This window comes from Bos indicus, chromosome 17 (assembly GCF_029378745.1).
Source record: "Bos indicus isolate NIAB-ARS_2022 breed Sahiwal x Tharparkar chromosome 17, NIAB-ARS_B.indTharparkar_mat_pri_1.0, whole genome shotgun sequence".
Classification (NCBI taxonomy): domain Eukaryota; kingdom Metazoa; phylum Chordata; class Mammalia; order Artiodactyla; family Bovidae; genus Bos; species Bos indicus.
In genome coordinates this window covers 29,903,888-29,918,302 of record NC_091776.1, presented here as the reverse complement: position 1 = coordinate 29,918,302, position 14,415 = coordinate 29,903,888, and the positions used below count along the sequence as shown (strand labels likewise).

At 35.8% G+C, this 14,415-nt stretch overlaps 1 protein-coding gene across 3 annotated transcripts in view; it reads right to left on the bottom strand.

Annotated features, from left to right (window-relative positions):
* Positions 1-3,255: 3,255 nt before the first annotated feature.
* The window catches only part of MFSD8 (major facilitator superfamily domain containing 8), a 37,738-nt gene continuing 26,578 nt past the window's right edge, over positions 3,256-14,415 (bottom strand). For all 3 annotated transcript variants that reach the window (XM_019977434.2, XM_070769126.1, XM_070769127.1), the window contains exons 9-12: positions 10,535-10,669; positions 7,186-7,289; positions 6,850-7,097; positions 3,256-4,721 (exon numbers count right to left, since the gene is read on the bottom strand). In XM_019977434.2, coding sequence (XP_019832993.1) covers positions 4,515-4,721; positions 6,850-7,097; positions 7,186-7,289; positions 10,535-10,669 — 694 coding nt within the window. In that variant the 3' untranslated portion in view covers positions 3,256-4,514. The remainder of the gene's footprint in view (positions 4,722-6,849; positions 7,098-7,185; positions 7,290-10,534; positions 10,670-14,415) is intronic.

Sequence of the window (14,415 nt, the reverse complement as noted above, 5' to 3'; positions counted from 1 at the left end):
AAAAAAAAAGGACAAAAGATATGAACAGATAATTCACAAAGGAGAAAATCCATAAATGAGTCAGAACATACCACATCTGAAGTTGGAGAAATATAAGACTAAAAAATAATTTCCTTTTATCAAAGAGATTGGTTAAAAAAAAAAAGTCCTAGTGCTACCATGAGGAGGGCGTTCTCAGGTGTTGTTGATTAGAGTATAAATGAAAAAGCAATCTGACAATATTAGAATTAACATATTTTAATACACTGGCAATCCAACTTTAGGGAAGAAAATTATATAAACCATTCTCTTAGGGAGAAAAATATGATTAAATGTAAGAATTTCCTCTTAAAAATAGAAATAAAGGAGTTCTTAGCTTAATTTTGAAGCTAAAGACTCAAATATATTTTGCTTTGACTGAATTTAAGTATTTTTTTAAATTATCTCTTTCAGTCTTAACGTGTCTTTATGTTTCAGGCCATTTCTCCTATATATACTATATAGCTAAATTTTTTCAATCCAATGTAATATGCTCTGTAGTCTACTTTGTTTACATTTATTATCATTTCTGATTTCACTGTCATTACAGTTCTGTTGTATTTATTTTCCAACTTTTTAAAAAATTTTATTTTCCAGCTTATTCTGTGTTTTCTACTTGTTTGCTTTTCTTTTCCTTTACTCCCTTCTTTCAGGTTGAATTTCCTTTTCGTATGCATATTATCTCTAGTATTTTAATTTTCCTCCATCTTTAATTTCCATTATAAAATTATCTGTGGCATCTTATTACTCTTGTGTTCCTTCTAATTTGTTCATGTCTGAAATTATTTTTTTAAGTTTCTTATTTCCTGAGCTCTGCCAGCAATATTTTCATACCTTATTATCTTATTTTCCTAGTTCATTGGGAAATATTCCCATTTCTCAGTTTTTCAAAATACAGTTTTGTCATTTTTTTTTTGCCTTTCGTTCAGAGTTTCTTTCAGCTCATTTTATAATACATTCTGTTTTTATCTGTTTATGGGCATATCTATCTGGCATGCTGCTGTTATCTATCAGAACATTTGGTCAACTGCACACTTTCCCTGTTTCTTCTCAGTAATTCCAGTAAATGGCATCTGCATCACTAGTTTTTCATTTCAAATCCTGGCACTCATTCTTAACACCTTATTTTACCTTTAATCTAGTCACAAATTAATCCTGCTAACTCTACCTCTAAACTGCATTCAACATGCTTTTAATTCCCAGTTCCACTGTCAGTTCCGTAACTGAAGTCACCAGCATCACACATCTTTACTATGACAATAGCTTCCTTCACATCTTCAAACATCTACTCTGGCCTCCTGTATCAGCCAGGGGTTTTAGTTACAAACTAAAACACAATCTAACCTAAGGAGAAAGTATTTATTAGAGGATATTAGCTCAGACCCTCTAGGAGGGACAGAGATTCAGGCTCTGCAGCTAGGAACAACGGCTGTTATCACAATGCATGAGCTGTCCCAGAAGAGACCCTGCCACCCATGCTCAGCACAGACCCCACACCCACCCTGATGAAGCTAGGGGACTAGGTTCTGGGAACCCTGACACTACTTGCTCCAAAACTGAGCCACTGACCTCACTCCCTCCAGTGAGGTAATTTCTCCAATTACCTCAACAATACCATTTTACATTTGACTTAAGATCCAAAATGAGATCTACATAATGCTCTATAGCCGGCGTGCCACAACTACTGAAGCCTGTGCACCTAGAGCCTGTGCTCCACGAGAGAAACCACTGCAGTGAGAAGACCGCACCACAGTGAAGGGGAACTCCCGCTCACAACTAGTGAAAGCCTGTTCACAGCAGTGGACACCAAGGGCAGCCTAAATAATTTTTAAAATCCACAGTGAAATATATCCTCTTGTTAAAAATGGCTATCATCAAAAAGATAAATAGAAAAACTAAGTGTGTACAGAAAGGGAACATTCATGTACTGCTGATGGGAATGTAAATTGGTATAGCCTCTGCAAGAGTGTGGAAATTCCTCAAAAAATTAAGAACTACCATGTGATCCAACAATTCCACCAGGTATATATCCAAAGAAGATGAAGGCAGGATATCAGGAGACATGTGCCTTCTCATGTTACTACAGCATTATTTACAACAGCAATGAGATGATAGACAACCTAGGTGTCCATCAGCAGACGAATGGATAAGGAACCAGTGAGCCAGTAAAGTTGCTCAGTTGTGCCCAACTCTGTGATCCCATGGACTGTAGCCTACTAGTCTCATCCATTCATGGAATTTTCCAGGCAAGAATATTGGAGTGGGTTGCCATTTCCTTTTCCAGGGGATCTTCCCGACACAGGGATGGAACCCAGGTCTCCCACATTACAGGCAGATGCCTTACCATCTGAGCCACCAGGGAGGTTTTCAGTTAAGTGTGTGTGTGTGTGTGTGAATATTACTCAGCCGTAAGAAAGGAGATTCTGCCATTTGTGACAACATGGATGGAACCTGAGGGCATTATGCTAAGTGAATAATGATAGAGAGGAACAAATACTGTATGACACCATTTGTATGTGGAATCTAAAAGAGCCAGACTATTAGAGGCAGAGTGGAATGATAACTGCCAGGGGCAAGGGAGTGAAGGGAATGGGGAGATGTTGGTCTAAGAGTACAAACTTCCTGGTGATTATAGTTAGTAACACTACTGTATACTTAAAAATTGCTAAGAGTTGATTTTAAGGTTCTCACCATAAAAAAAGAAACTAATTATGTGATATGATGGAGGTGATAGCTAATGCTATTGTAATCATTTTGCATTATTCAAGGATCAAATCAACATGTTGTATACCTTAAACTTAAACGTTATATGTCCATTATATCTCAATAAAGCCAGAAAAAACAAAAAGACACAGGAAAAAGATAACCCTCTACATACCAAGATGGCTTCCCAGGTAGCTCAGTGGTAAAGAATCCACTTGCCAATGCAGGAGACACAGGACATGTGGTTCCAATCCCTCAGTCAGGAAGATCCCCCTGGAGGAGGAAATGGCAACCCACTCCAGTATTGCCTGGGAAATTCCATGGACAGAGGAGCCTGGCAAGCTACAATGATGGGGGTCGCAAAGAGTCAGACATGACAGAGTATGCACGCACTACTTACCAAGGAGAAAAGCCTCAGAAGAAACCAACCCTGCTAGCACTTTGATCTTAGACTTCTAGACCAGAACTGTGAGAAATAAATTTGTTATTCAAGCCACCCCACCACTACCACCAAAGAAAGGACAGCAAACAATATAAAGTGCAGATTATAATGTTTACTCTCGGTTTTGAAAATTTTTATAACAGTAGGAAACACTTGGGAAAGTATTTAGAAACATTTTTGCGTTTTGGGGTAATACAGATCATCCATCTATATAGCTCTGTACTAGTCCCGTTTAGCAGCATTCAGATTCGTGTGAGGTAGTGATGTGTACATAGTGTAATTTAGCCAACTTCTAGTAAACTCGGTAAACTGTTAAAGGCATTTTACCTAGATAGTCATTAAATAACTATATTGGGGCTACCATAGCCTATCCAAATTTTAAATCCTGTGGTTCTGAGTAGCTATGCAGACAAGATTGAAAACTGCTGGGTCTTCCCTACCACTACTGAGACAAGAGAAAAAGTAAATAAAATAATAGTTTTTCTCTAGAACTTAAGGGAGTTGGAAAATGCCAATAATTTTAACATTTTGGTGTTCAGTATATGTATATAATAACACATTATCTGGCTTATGTTTCTAAAGTTGAATTAATTATTAGGCCTTGAAAGAAAAAAGTAGTCATCCCTACTACAGGTAGTGAAATCCATTTTGATCTATTGATGATCTTTCTTTATTGCTCAAATATGAGCATTATTCATACACATTTATTAACTTAGGGGTTACTTAGTAAGAACCAAAACTAAAGTAAGATGCAAAGTATAGTATTAAAAATCATGACTTATAGAAGCTAAGGCAGGATGACAGGCATGGTAAGTGGAAATTTTAAGTCATGATTTTATTTTATAAGGAAAACTTGATAATAACAGAAAATATATTTTTTAGTAAATAAAAAGGAGCTGTCTTTCAATAAAAATCCCCCTATTTAGGTAAATAATTTCTGTGATTTCATTCTATCACAGGTAATTCATACAGAACTCTCCCTATGATTTCACTGCATAGATCTTCTCATTATTTTAATGACACTTCTGCAGTTTGACTTAAGGATATAACTTCACATTTATAGAGCACCATCTATTCATTCATGACTTCATGCCATCCCCCAAAAAAGGTCTTATGGAAACTGTTTCTTTTTTTGAGATAAGGAAAACTATAATCTAGAATTTTCATATTACCTTGCTAGTCACAATTACACATAGAATTCCCTATTTTATTCAATATACGTTCTTGTTTTGCAACATACACTATTACCTACAACCTGACTTTAGGAAACTGACTCGTAGCAGTTGTCAAGAAGAGTCTTAAAAAAGAGAAAGTTCCACACAAGTGTACTTTCCACACAGTCTTAGCTAGGTTACTCTTGAATCCTTCCATGCCTTACAGAAAAAGCAATGAGTCTTCTGTAAACCACACCCAGGAGTGTGACGGTGAGCACCACCATCCCACACACTAGGCTGAAAGCCCACCGTGGACCCCAGGCAGTGTACACTTGGCTGATGAACACAGGTCCAAGAATCCGTGCTGCACTTCCAGACGCTGTTAACCAGCCCATGTACACACCCTGTGGAGGGAGAAGCACACTCGTAATCAGGTGTAGTCATTTTCTCTATCTGTTGTTTTTAAATTAATTACAAAGTGCCTCTCTATAAATACCACAAATAATGAATGATAAACTTATTTGATATACTATTTAGGAAAAATAAAAGTGTATAAAAGAACAAACACTGTCTACTGAAATGATTTATAAACTTACCTTTTAAGGCTAACATTTGTTTTGTACTTGCTATTTTCCAGACACTACATTAGGTGCTTTACATATATTATTTCCAATGTTCACAAATTTCTATGATTGGTATTATCCCAAATTAGCAAGCAAGGAAGCTAAAGCTCAGAAAATTCAAGTAACTTATCCAAGAGATTCGAAGCCCTATTTGGCTGACTCCACTGTATTAATTTCCATGTCACCACAATGTCACTGCTCCAACTACAATGTCCAAAATGCAGCATTACTTTTAATATCCCCCCAATTGTAAATAACCTGTCAAATGTGGATTAAGTAAATAATTTATGGCACATTTAATAAATGGAATGCTACACAGTTGCTTAAAAGGCCATCCATATACAGAATAAGATCTTATAATGAGAATAACATCTATTCGCATTGACATAGAAAGTCATGGTATATTAAAGGGAAAAAAATCCAAAATGTAGAAAAAACTTTATATACTTGAGATATAATTCATATTTTTTTAAAAGGCATGAGGGTGGATATACTTGAAAAGGCATAACAAAAGTCATGAAGGGTACAAATGAAGTACACTATGAAGTGGTTAACTATAGTATGATGGGCTAAGGGGATCCTTCCTTTTCTGCTATATACATTTCAAATTATTTGACTTTTCCTGCAACTATCATGTATTGTTTTTGTAACTAATATGCATTTATTCCTGATTTTGAAAATGTGAAAATATAACTTTATAGATTAAAAAATCCAGAAATTACTAAAATGTTTATGATTTTAGTTTAAAAACAGTGATAATGAACTTTTTTTAATCTTTGCTTTATTTAAAGAAAAACACTAATTTCTACCTTGAAAATGCAAAACCATCAGTTTAATTTTTATAAAAAGGAAGATACTGTTTTTCATTTTGTTGCCATTTAAATAACTGCTTCCCAGGTGGTGCTTGTGGTAAAAAACCTGCCTGCCAATGCAGGAGACATAAGAGATGCAGGTTTGGTCCCTGGACCAGAAAGATCCCCTGGAGGAGGACTTGGCAACCCACTCCAGTATTCTTGCCTGGAGAATCCTATGGACAGAGGAGACTGACGGGCTACAGTCTACACAATCGCAGTCAGACTTACTGAAGCGACTTAAGCACGCATGAAGGAAAGTCAGAAGTAAAATCTGAAATAACCTAAATGTACAATAACAGGAAAATGACTGAGTAAATGATGATACATACATAAGATGGAATATGTCTCCATTAAAAAATAATTCCTTAATATAAAATGTTATGGGAGAATATTTGCAGCATAATTTAAAAAAACAGTTTAAAAAATAGTATCAAAGATATAGTCCTATTTTTGTGTTAGGCCCACACACCCATGCACACACACACGGATAAAGACTCTAAGTGGAAGTATATTTCACCAAACTGTAGTACTTGTCTCTTTGATACTTTTCTCCATTTTGCTTCTATACTTTTTCTAAGTTTTAAATAATGAATATGGAAATTCTTATAAGAACAAATTTAAAATAACAAAACTGCTGCATACTTTTCCAACTACTGTGTTTTCATCTCTTAATAACTGTCCCTAGGACCACATGAAATTAAGTCTAGATCCAAATTTGGCTATCAATTTTGGTTGGCTAACTGTTGCCTAGTTTAACAATGAGTTTCTGAAAAGTATGCTTCAGATAATTTTTTCTATGAAAATAACTTAGAGCTCATAATCTGAGTTCAAAACATCCTTAGTTCTAACTTAAAGTACTTTCTGTTAAATTTCAGTTTACAATCTTGTAAGTACTTTATGAAAGTGGTGGGGTTTTAAATTTAAAATGCTGAGTATGATAAAAATCCCCTAAATCAGCTTATGTAAAAATGGAGAATGGATGGAAAAAAAAAATGTGAGTGCTTGCAAGTATACATATACCCCACATAACTGCAACGTCAGAATAACGGACTCACCTGAGGGTTTGGTCCCAGAATTTTCGAATATAATGTATAGGACATAACATTGCAGGATGGATAGCCTATTCCAATTAGCACAGCTGATATGAGGAACTGGGCCAGATGGATCATGGGGGTATACAGGCACCACGCTTGTTCAACTGGGCAACCAGTTGGTTCTTCACTGTGATCTTCTCTTGGAGACTTCCAAAGAGTAATAATTATTTCTCCAAATGTGGTATTAGGGATTGAGTTATTATGTAAATCTATGAAAACAAAATTAGTACAGTGTGTTACTTGTTAATTTTAGATGAATAACAGGGGCTAACATTATAGAATTATGAATGGCTATACCTTCCCACTGTATTTTGGGAAACTGATTTCCCCAAGGTAACAAGACAAAGAAGCCAACCCATATAATGATGAGTCCTCCCAGTAGAAGAGCACGCTCACCAATCCTGTTAAAGAACAGAAACTCTGTAATTTAAACATGAAACAGTATATTATAACATATAGTTCTATTACCTTTATAATTTTTAAAACTATAAACAAATAATATCTTGATACTTAAAGTGATATATTAATTAAAACAAATACAAACTATAATTTCCCACTAAGAGGAACTAGGACTCCTCTGAACACTGGCTGATTTCAAGTCTGGGACAAGAAGCATTAAGATGAGCCTTGACATCTTACCATACCAGAAACAATAGAAATTATCAGTGACTACTGGTCATAAAAGAATTCCCTGGCTGTCCAGTGGATAGAGCTCTGCCTTTCTACCACAGGGGCACAGGTTTGAACCCTGGCTGGGGAACTACGATCCCATATGCTGTGCAGTGCAGCCAAAAATAAGTGCTCAGAGTCAGTTTGAGGAAGCTGGCCAAAAACACGACGTGAATACCAAAGAGAATAGTAGTGACAATGACTTGAAACACATAAAAATGTTATAATCTATAAATACATACTATATTAAAATAAAATATTCTTGGTAACTTAAGAGGATGTTACAGAATCCACTAGTTATTTTAAAAATCAGTTAATAAAAGGAAAGAATCTCTATCTCTCTTCTAAAAGCTATACTAAGAGATTTAAGAAACACAAGGGCCTGAGTCAAGTGAGTAAGCTATAAAATAATGTAAGACAAAACAAATTTTAAAAAAAATTAAGAGTGTAGAAAATCTGAATACACACTGGATATTTGATGATATTTAGAAATCACTGTTAATTTTTTTAGATGTGATAATGTTGTCATCTTCAACTTTTAGAGATACATACTGAAATATTTATGGAAGACATGAAATGATGTCTAATATTAGCTTCAAAATCATCCAGGTGTAGAGGATAGGGAGTGGTATAGATGAATCAAGATTATCCAAGGTTATAACTGTTGAAGCTGGATAATAGATGTTAGACATTCAGGACATGATTCTCTCTACACCTTTGCATATGTTAGAAATTTTCCATAATAAAATGTGAAATACACAAACAAGATCAAAGGTTCCTAAAACAAAAGAAACCCAACACTTCCCATCACCTTCAGAATGCCTACAAGGTTTCATATCTTTCCAACCTGATCTCCTCTCATTTGCCATTTCTCTCATTCTGCTCTAGCAAAAATGGCCTTCCTGCTTGTTCCTTAATCATATGAAGGTCAGTCTTCTGAGGCAAGAGTTCCAGGCCCCTGAAATGGCTATTCTGATTTCACTGAAGTCTCAACCCAGATATAACTTCAAACTGAGCTGCTTTCCTTGAGAAGCCAATCAAAACACTACCCATGCCACTTTTCATTCTCTTCTTGTGCTCTATTCTTTATACTACTTATGACCTGATTCCATACTTGTGTTTACTGGCTTTCCATAGAATACAAGCTCTTGGAAGGTATGAAATTGGATAACCTGTAAGAATATCAGCAGGACACTCTATCTTTGTAGCAAGATGTAATACATCTACTATTACTTTAACTGAATATGAATCGATGTCTATGTCCATATCTGTATATTGGCCTTTTTCAGTTCAGTCACTCAGTCGTGTCCAACTCTTTGCGAACCCATGGACTGCAGCACGCCAGGCCTCCCTGTCCATCACCAACTCCCGGAGTTTACTCAGACTTATGTGCACTGAGTCAGTGATGCCATCCAACCATCTCATTCTCTGTTGTCCCTTTCTCCTCCTGCCTTCAATCTTTCCCAGCATCAGGGTCTTTTCAAATGAGTCAGCATTTCGCATCAGGTGGCTAAAGTACTGGAGTTTCAGCTTCAGCATCAGTCCTTCCAATGAACACTCAGGACTGAGCTCCTTTAGGATGGACTGGTTGGATCTCCTTGCAGTCCAAGCGACTCTCAAGAGTCTTCTCCAACACCACAGTTTAAAAGTATCAATTCTTTGGCTCTCAGCTTTCTTTATAGGCCAACTCTCACATCCACACATGACTACTGGAAAAACCATAGCCTTGACTAGACGGACTTTTGTTGGCAAAGTAATATCTCTGCTTTTTAATATGCTGTCATAACTTTTCTTCCAAGGAGTCAGCATCTTTTAATTTCATGGCTGCAGTCACCATTCTATCAGATCTAGTCCCTTAAATCTATTTCTCACTTCCACTGTATAATTTGGCCTCTTTCTTGGCTCTATAAAGACACGAATCTTCGTAGTATTCCCCATAGCACCCAACCCTATGCACTGACTCAGTATTTGTCAAATGATCTTAGAACTTTATTAAAGTTACATTGTTAAAGTATTCAGGAATAATTAAATTGTTAAAGCTGAATTCATCAACTAACATGCCACCACAGACTATATGAATGAACTAAATTTTATACAAGAATTTCCTTACAGTTTACTTTTGCAAAATGCTTCTTTAAAAAAAGTGTTCTATGATCCACAGAGAACAGACTTATGGACATAGTGGGGGAAGGAGAGGGTGGAATGGCGAATTGAGAGAGTGGCAGGGAAACATATACATTACTATATGTAAAACAGATAGCTAATGGGCAGTTGCTTTATAACACAGGGAGTTCAACCTGGTGCTCTGTGACAACCTAGAGAGGTGGGATGGGGTGGGAGGTGAGAGGGAGGTTCAAGAGGGAGGAGACATACGTAAACCTGTGCCTATTATTTTCTGTTGATATATGGCAGAAACCAACACAACACTGTGACACAATTATCCTTCAATTAAAAATAAATTTTAAAAATAAAAAAACTAAAAAAGTGTTCTATGATCAAAGTTGCAATTAACTTTGAGAAATGCTACATTCTCTATTTGTCATGATGATATAGTATATATACTGAAGATTTAGAAGTTTTAGAGTAAAGGAGTTTGATTATTTTAACCAGAATTTTCCAGACTTAACTATTAATCTTTCTTGTTGTATAACATATATTACCACATAGAAGAACAATATTTTATGAAATACACTTACAGAGATACTTTAAATAAAATATACAAAAGATACATTAGAAGACAATTATTCACTTTGTAAGATATTCTTGCTTTACCAGAAAATCTTCTACATGGTATAGAAATATGCTCCTTTAATAAATTTTAAATGTTTGCAAACGTTCAAGGACTAAAACTCATACAATAATAAGAAAAAAGATTCACATTATTTTACTAATACATTCACTTACATCATTAGCTCTGTTTCATGCCTTATTTAAAAAAAAAACAGGTGTGAAATAAAAACAAAGACACATAACTTACTTTTTGGAAAGTAATTTTATCCCCATGAAAATAATAACTGCCTCAACTCCAAGAGCAGCAAGTATTATTCCATCATATAATACAGCTTGTTCTCTGGTCCAGGCATACATATCCATTGTTAATGGAGTCACAATGCTAATAGAAACAAAAAATAAATAATTCTCATTTTATTTAAACCTTAGTCATTGTTAAAGTTGAAATAGTAAGCTTCATTAGATACCAACACATTTAAGAATTTGTATCCCTTTTATCAATGACATCAGATCTACATAAACAAAAATAGAAACACATTTTAAGGACATTTTATTGTAACATAATATCACAGTAACACAGGCTACTAAGTTTGGCTGTTTGCATTTTTATTTTTTAATAGTTATTATAATTATATAAGTAACATACCACACTGCAAAAAGTTTGAAAAACAGGAAAAGAAAACAAACCATAATTCCTACCATTCTAATATAAGAAGTCATGGTTGCATTTTGGTTTAAATTGGTCTCTTTTCAATGAAATAATATTACTATGATTAAGTTATGAGAAACTTATGGATTGCTTTTTCTCTTCCTCAATTTCTTTTATAACTTTGAATGCACATATTTTTCTCCCTATATCTAAGGCTACTCTTTCTTTATATGACTATCTGTCTCCTTCCTTGACAATCTTCTTTTCTGACTTTCTATCTCCTTCTGTTAATTGCTACAAAAAGAATTTAAAAATATTTAAAATAGTCATTCTTTAAAAAAAAAAAAAGTCACTTTTTTTTTTCAAAAAAAGAAAGTTTATTTGAGAACAAGAGTGAAAGCTTCTGCAGACATCTGACAAGGTAGACGTGTCTTGATAATAGCAGCCATCCATATTTCAGCCTACCAAAATTACCACAAATGGGACATATTTTTTCTAACAAAGATATGGATGTACATAAAGGGCTATGGCTAAACAGAGTCAAAGGAAAGTTGAGGCCCCATAGCTTATCCCTTAGACTGATAGGTGATGTAGGACTTAAATCAAACAATCCAATCTCCTAATGCAGTGGCTCTCAACTTGGCTTCTTATCAGAATGCCAGGGACTTTGGAAAGAATATCTCCACTATTAGACTATACCCAAGTAAGAGTCTGTGTGGGGTGGGTAGGACCCAGGCATTGGTGTTTATTTAAGCATCCCAGGTGATTCCAATATGCAGCCAAGGTGAGTGGCCACTGCTCCAGAGGGAAGTAATGACCATCAGCAGGTTCCTCAGCCCATCCACTCCATTAGGAAGGGGCATCTGTTGGTGTCGTGGCCTCTCGGTGAACCTTTATTTACTCTGCTCTAGAACTCCAGGCGTTACCTGTTTTGGGCAGATTTAGAGCATTTCCATTTGCCTTAGTGATTTTTACAGCAATATTTAACCAGGCAAATAACATCAAAGAGAGAAAAGTTGGAAAAAGAGAAATTTCCATAAGGCATGATATGAATAAATAAGTGGAAAAAAAATCTCAGAAAAAAATCACTTTTTTTGGCCACATGGTATGTGGGATTTTAGTTCCCTGACCAGGGTTTGAACCAGCATCCTCTGCATTGGAAGCATTGCATCTTAATCACTGGACCACCAGTCAAGTGCCAGAACATCACCATTTTTTTAACATCATTTTTTATTTTAAAATCAGATGAGCTGCTTTAGAAAACAGTTCAGTGGTTTTTCAATAAGCTAAACACAAAATTATCATATTATCTAGCCTTTCCACTTCTGGGTATATACCCAAAAGAACTGAAAGCAGGGACTCAGATACTTATATACTAATGTTCATAGTAGCATTATCTACAATAGGCAAAAGGTGGAAATGACCCAAATTTCCACTGACAGATGAATGGATAAACAAAACTGGTATATACATACAATGGAATAATTCAGTTATTAAAAGCATAAAATTCTGGCACATGCTACAACATGGAAGGACCTTGAAAACAACATGCCAAGTGAAACATGCAAGACACAAAACGATAAAGATTGCATGATTTCACTTATATGAAGTATCTGGAATAGGCAAATTCATAGAGAAACAAAGTAGAATAGAGGCAACCAGGGGCTGGGTGAGAAGGAATGGGGACTTACTGATTAATGGGTGTAGTCATGCTTCTGTCTGGGATGATAAAAAGGTTCCAGGGATGGGTGGTGGTGATGGTTGCACAACACTGTGAATGTATTTAATGTCACTGAATTGTATAATTAAAGATAATTAAAACAGGGACACGCCTGGTAGTAAAGAATTCACCTGCCAATGCAGGGTTTGGGTTTGACTGCCCTGGTTCAGAAAGATTCCACATGCTGTGTGGCAACTAAGCCTGGGCGCCATAGCTACTGAAGGGCCGGCACCTTAGAGCCTGTGCTCCACAACAAGACAAGTCACCACAATGAGAAGCCTACGAACCAGAACCAGGGAGTGGCTCTTGCTCACTGTGACTAGAGACAGCCCGCACAGGGACAAAGACCCATTGCAGCCAAAACAAAAAGTAAAGTGGTATACCTTAATCAACAAGTACATTATTATATACAAATTTGATCTCAATTAAAAAAAAAAAAGAAAATATGGCAGAAAAGTTCTAAGAATCATAGCAGACTAAAAGTTTAATACATGTCCAGTAACACGTGGCTTCCCTGGTAGCTCGGTGGTAAAGAATCTGCCTGCCAGTGCAGGAGATGCAAGTTCAATCCCTGGGTTGGGAAAATCCCCCAGAGAAGGAAATGGCAACCCATTTCAATATTCATACCTGGGAAATCCCATGGACAGAGGAGCCTGGAGGGCTACAGTACATAGGGATGCAAGAGAGTTGAACATAACCAAGCGACCAAACAACCACCACCACCATTAACATGGCTCAACATGGATTAATGGGAAATAAATATACAAGAGAATAAATTAAATTCTTAAAATTGAAAAAAAAAGTTTTACTGATACTTTCAAACTGTGGTACTGGAGAAGACTCTTGAGAGTCCCTTGGACAGCAAGTAGATCAAACCAGTCAATCCTAAAGGAAATCAACCCGGAATACGCATTGGAAGGACTGATGTTGAAGCTGAAGCTCTAATACTTTGGCCACCTGATGCAAAAAGCCGACTCACTGGAAAAGACCCTGATGCTGGGAAAGATTGAGGGCAGGAGAAGAGAGAAACAGTATGAAATGGTTGGATGGCATCACTGACTCAATGGACATGAGTCTGAGCAAACTCCGAGAGATAGTGAAGGACAGGGAAGCCTGGCGTGCCATAGTCCATGGAGCCACAGAGAGATGACTGAGTGACTGAACAACAATATTCACCATAATAAAATAAATGCCCACAAAAGGAGATGAGGTAAAACTTTCATATATCTCAATAATTTTTTAAAAATTAAGTAGATCTGGCATAAAATATACCAGCATAAAAATGTTACAATATATTGGTAAGTGAATACACCAAGCCGTCAAATGATACTATCACATATTCTATGTTGGCTTAATGGACACACACATACACACAAACCTCAATACTAACAGTTGTATAGAAAAAATTGTTAGGAAAATAAAACACACACTGATGTATTAGCAGTGGCTACCTCCAGGGAAAGTAGTGGATATGGAAATACAGTTGCAGTGTTTGGAATATTTTTAACAAGAATATATTATTTTAATAATATAATGGAAAAGTATTTTAAAAATAAAGCCATATGATAACTTTTATAGGTCAATAAAGCCTACACAAGGCAGATATACTAGTTTTTTTCAGGATTAGGGCTGAAATAGAGTTAAAATTTCTAGACTGAATCCAATATACATAAGTTGGGAACTACATAGCTTAAAGTAAATTAATACACAGTTTTATAACTATATTTATCATAAAACTCAAAAGGAAAGGAAGAATAGT